The sequence below is a fragment of the Oculina patagonica genome, chromosome 13, assembly GCF_052425735.1.
Source record: "Oculina patagonica isolate OP01 chromosome 13, crgOcupat, whole genome shotgun sequence".
In the NCBI taxonomy this organism is placed as follows: domain Eukaryota; kingdom Metazoa; phylum Cnidaria; class Anthozoa; order Scleractinia; family Oculinidae; genus Oculina; species Oculina patagonica.
The window spans coordinates 9,292,359-9,297,800 of NC_135770.1; the positions used below are offsets into that span (position 1 = coordinate 9,292,359).

At 39.0% G+C, this 5,442-nt stretch overlaps 1 protein-coding gene across 1 annotated transcript; it reads left to right on the forward strand.

Moving 5' to 3' along the window:
• The first annotated feature begins 2,534 nt into the window (after positions 1–2,534).
• Positions 2,535–3,181, forward strand: LOC144635091 (uncharacterized). The gene is made up of 2 exons (XM_078494171.1): positions 2,535–2,855; positions 2,976–3,181. Exons 1-2 carry the CDS (start codon positions 2,620–2,622, stop codon positions 3,160–3,162), a joined length of 423 nt encoding a protein of 140 aa, XP_078350297.1. The 5' UTR covers positions 2,535–2,619; the 3' UTR covers positions 3,163–3,181.
• The last annotated feature ends 2,261 nt before the right edge of the window (positions 3,182–5,442 follow it).

Genomic DNA, 5,442 nt, shown 5'->3' on the forward strand with positions numbered 1-5,442 from the left:
TTGGCTGTTGATGACAGAATGAGTAAGGTGATTGGCTGAACTGAAATGGCAACTTCTGCTTATACCATTGTTCTACCATGAGGTTATCCTTGACAACGCTCACTGCTCGCAAAAATTACGAAAGCGGTCAAGGTCTGAAATTTTCATATATATAAGTTTAGATGTCATTAAACAGAAATAAATGAATTCTACTTTCTTTATTCTGAATAAAACTTCTAAACTAAACTTACTTTAGAATTTGCTTTCCCAATTTTTCTAGCTCTTCCTCACATTATACCACTTGTAACGTTTGATCAATAAACGATTAACTTCCGAATTTAACTATCCCCGGAAAAATTCGTAAAAAGCGCCTCCTCCGAACAATTTAATAAAAATAACGTTTGTGGATCTGTGTTCACATATAATACCATTTTATTTACTTTTAATTGAATTAGCCCACAGGCGCTACACGTTTCGCTCCCAAAGATAGCGACTCCGTGAAAGAAGCAAGCGATTTTTTATAGAAAACTTTCGCAAAATGACAACTTACCTAAGTTAGGTTAACTGCAAAATTTGTCATTTAAAAATGCGAACTAACTGATCCTAGCTGACTCTTTTTTGCAAACAAGCTGCCTTACTAAACAAGAACAGTGATTGAAACATGATGACTGTGTGGGATATGCAAAGGTGTCGTCTTTCTATAGTTTGTTGATATGACATTTTCTTCAGTGACTGATTGTATCGAAATCGTGAATTCTGTTCTTTTTAGCCTAGGGTTATGATCACTTTGCGAAAACTCAGTTAACAGTCTTGACAGCCGCCATTGCTTTTACAAGAATTCAAAAGCTGTCACGATTGCAAAAATTGTTTAAATCTATTTCTTATATCAATTTCTCGCTTTTCTCTTTGTAGGGCTGGTTTTCATATGATCGCCCCGATCGTCTCTGTCGCCTCTGTCGCTTCAATCAAAGGTCTCTATGAGACTACGACTATTTTGCTATGGTCTATCTGTTGGCTGTCAATTGTGGTATGGAGTAGCGTTTTGCTAAAGGGTGAAAGACGCTTTTCATGTTGTTTAGGAGTGGAAGTCTTGAAAATAACTTAGCTTACCTGAATACTTTACACTTCCACATCACATTCTAAATTAAAACTGAAACCTAGAAGTCAACAACGCGCTGTTTACAAAACTCAACCGCAAATTAAGGAGCCAAAGAAAACCCAATCGAAAACACATTGAATATACTGTAGTACTCGTGTCGCGTATACGCTTATTCCGGCCTACTAAAGCAAACAAACAGTTCAGCGGTTCAATACATTCTTCATATATACCCACACCCCCGGCCCACACCGAAAAGAAATCCCTAGAATTGAGAACGCGAATAAATGATTATTTACTCGTGTTTAGCGAGACTAACGCAATCGATTGTCGCGAATGTGAAAGACTTGTAAAAGTACAAATTTGCGTTCTTAATCGTTTTAGGTTAAATATTAGCGCTCCTTTAGTGTGTTAGACGCTTGTACCAGTCCCGACGTTACTAATCGAACAGTTCGGTAATCGAACTTGATCGAACTGAATCGAACTTAATCGAACGATTCGGTTCGATTAGTTCGATAATCGAACAGAATCGAACCCAAAACTTTGTGTGAGAGAGTTCGATTCCGTTCGATTTCCGAACTAATCGAACCAAATCGAACTTAATCGAACACAAAAGACAAATCTTAAATTCACCCTCATACAACCAGATAATTGAACAGTCTGTCTAAGTAACAGTAATAAATGAATAAATTTTTTATTTATGGACTTTCGGCAAAAAAACCCGAAACGCAAAGTTCAACAGACAATAGAAAATAAATCCTCCTTCACTCTAGTTCTATTTCATGTTATCAACCTATGGAGTCCCAAGTAGTCTGCGTAGCTGGCGATTTCGTCGGAAAGCACGCGTGGGAGATTACTGCGAAGACTCGCCTTCTTTCACTTTGCCGATTGTTTCTAGCGACCTTGCCGCTCACTCGCTCCCCAACAAAACCGTCAGCTGCGCACACTATAACCCAAGCAAAATATTATAAACTGAAACAATGCTAAAAAACTGTTTTCAAGTTATTTGACATAAGTTAACCTAACTGCAAAAAACCCGTCCTTGAAAGCGGAATTCGTTACTTAAGATTATGAGATCTAGATAACGTGCGATAAATGAAACCGCCATATTTGCAAGGAAAGCAATTAAAATTAGCAACAGAGTCGTTAACAGTATGGCAATCTCTAAAAAAAATTCAGCGATTTCAGCACATAAAAGGTCGCTCAACAGCTTAACACATGCAAAAAATCCTTCAATGAACTTAAACATGTTCACATCTACAGAGGTGGCTAGAAAAAACAATATAATGATCAATATCTTTAGCAAGCGATGCCGTCTAGAATCAAAATAAATAACTTGAAAACGGCATTCTGTTCTAAGGACACTGTTGAGCAACTTCTCTGAGCCATCAGCTAGGTCGTTTCCTAGTCTGTCTTCTTCGCTCAATGTTTGCTGTTCTGTGAATTCCTGTGTTTAAACCACAATTACGTACGTGACGTCTCGTCAGTAACTCCCGCAGTAACTAAACATCAAGGTCAGATCACGCGTGGGAGAAGTTTTGAAGATGTCGGAAAGCCAAGAGCACGAGAAAAATCAAATAGTTCGAGTTGAAATTCGGTGTGTTGCCAAAGGTTATCAAGAATGCCCTTTTGTTGTAAATGAAGGTGAAGAGTTTGTGGCACAAAGGAAACATGGGGCAAGAGGAAGAGCGTTCAAAGTAACAAATGCACGTGGTCAACTGGGGCATCTCGAACGTGTGCTTGTTGCACCTTTCTGGCCAATTCGGGAGGAACTAAAATGGTAAGCAGTTTATTGTAAGTTTGACATTTGACACAAAGCTTCTCGGCCGAACAATTATTTTCTAGGAGGTAAATCCTAGAGTTAATCACTGTTTTAATCCCGTACATTTTAAATTTTTAGTGTGGTTACTGGACAACCATTTGACGATCCCAGAGGACGCTGGCGGGTTGGCGGGGGAATAAATGTTCCACTCAAGGTCCAAGTGCAGATGACGAGAACTAAAGCCAGAAACCTATCGAGAGCCTTGAATCAAATTGGAGTACAAAACACGTTGAAAGAATGTGAAGAAATAAGCGACAAACAGTAATAAAATTGACATCAATTTCCTTTCTGTTTATTTATTCGTTGTTCTGGGCTAAACAACCGCGCCTGTGACACTCGTATTCACACCCGTTTATTGGGAACATACCGCCATTTGCAGCCAAATGTAATTAGACCGTGAATTTTACGACCGTTGTTTTTTAATGAACATCCATTTTCCATGATTTTCAAATCGAACCCAGTCGAACTTAATCGAGCCTAATCGAACTTAATCGAACGTTCGATTTAGTTCGATTACTCAAAATTTTTTGTGAGAGTTCGATTCTGTTCGATTACCGAACTTAATCGAACCTAATCGCGTGATTACAGTTCGATTCAGTTCGAGTAAGTTCGATTAATCGAACGTTCGATTTGGTTCGATTAGTAACGTCGGGACCAGTCCAAACTTGCGTTCTTACGTTCTTGGTTACATATTAGCGTCGCTTTAGTCTGTGAAAGACTTATACATTGCCTTCAAGTGTTGGCTGACGCTTTGTTCACCCACACCGAAAAGAACTCCCTTGAATTGAGAACGCGAATGATTATTTACTCGTGTTTAGCGTGACTAACGCAATCGATTGTCGCGAAAACAAATCCTTTAGGTTAAATATTAGCGCGACTTATACGTTGCCTTCAAGTGTTGACTGACGCATTGTTCACCCACACCGAAAAGAAATCCCTTGAATTGAGAACGCGAATAAATGATTATTCACTCGTGTTAAGCGTGACTAACGCAATCGATTGTCGCGAAAATATCTGATTTGAGATACTCACGCATAAAAATAATTGTTATATAACGTTTATACATGTGACAAGTCACGTTTTTAACACGAGATAGCAAGTGTTGACGCAATACTAATGAGATACCCTTTCATCACCCACAGCGGCTAATGGAGTTCAAGTCTAATTTCCGGTCCAAAAATATCGCACGTAGACAAAAACAATTGTTATCATGGCGGGTGTTGAGCGCAGGTTGAGCGGAATGAAGTAGAAAGCGAGTTCTTCTAGGTTTTAGAAAATCTCTCAAGAGTTTTGTTCACAAAACATTTAAAGACGAACAAAGGGAGTGTATTCGACGAATAGTTTGTGAAAGAAAAGATGATTTGGCGGTGCTTCCGATGGGATTCGGTAAGAGCGTGATCTATCACCAGTGGTGTCGAAGAGTATTACATCACACCACCAAAGACGCCAGACGATCGTGCCAGTGACAAAAAACTACGACCTTTAAATGACTGACCCGAGCCTTACACAAAATCAGCCTTTGCAGAAATCAAATTTTAAAAACCATCCGATCAGCTCGTAATGTGAGTCTTATGCGTATTTTTCTCGTCTTTTGCCCGATAAAATGTGCGAAACATTCATTTTTCCGTGCTACGGCGGAATTTTAAAATAAATAAATATTATCGCTGAAAAGGGTTTCTTGAAAGTTGGGACAAGCATGTTGCCTCATCCTCGGTGTAAGAAGAACGCGAATAAATGATTATTTACTCGTGTTTAGCGAGACTAACGCAATCGATTGTCGCGAATGTGAAAGACTTGTAAAAGTACAAATTTGCATTCTTAATCGTTTTAGGTTAAATATTAGCGCTCCTTTAGTGTGTTAGACGCTTGTACCAGTCCAAACTTGCGTTCTTACGTTCTTGGTTACATATTAGCGTCGCTTTAGTCTGTGAAAGACTTATACATTGCCTTCAAGTGTTGGCTGACGCTTTGTTCACCCACACCGAAAAGAAATCCCTTGAATTGAGAACGCGAATGATTATTTACTCGTGTTTAGCGTGACTAACGCAATCGATTGTCGCGAAAACAAATCCTTTAGGTTAAATATTAGCGCGACTTATACGTTGCCTTCAAGTGTTGACTGACGCATTGTTCACCCACACCGAAAAGAAATCCCTTGAATTGAGAACGCGAATAAATGATTATTCACTCGTGTTAAGCGTGACTAACGCAATCGATTGTCGCGAAAACAAATCCTTAGTTGTGTCATATCGGATTTGAGATACTCACGCATAAAAATAATTGTTATATAACGTTTATACATGTGAAAAGCCACGTTTTTAACACGAGATAACAAGTGTTGACGCAATACTAATGAGATACCCTTTCATCACCCACAGCGGCTAATGGAGTTCAAGTCTAATTTCCGGTCCAAAAATATCGCACGTAGACAAAAACAATTGTTATCATGGCGGGTGTTGAGCGCAGGTTGAGCGGAATGAAGTAGAAAGCGAGTTCTTCTAGGTTTTAAAAAATCTCTCAAGAGTTTTGTTCACAAAACATTTAA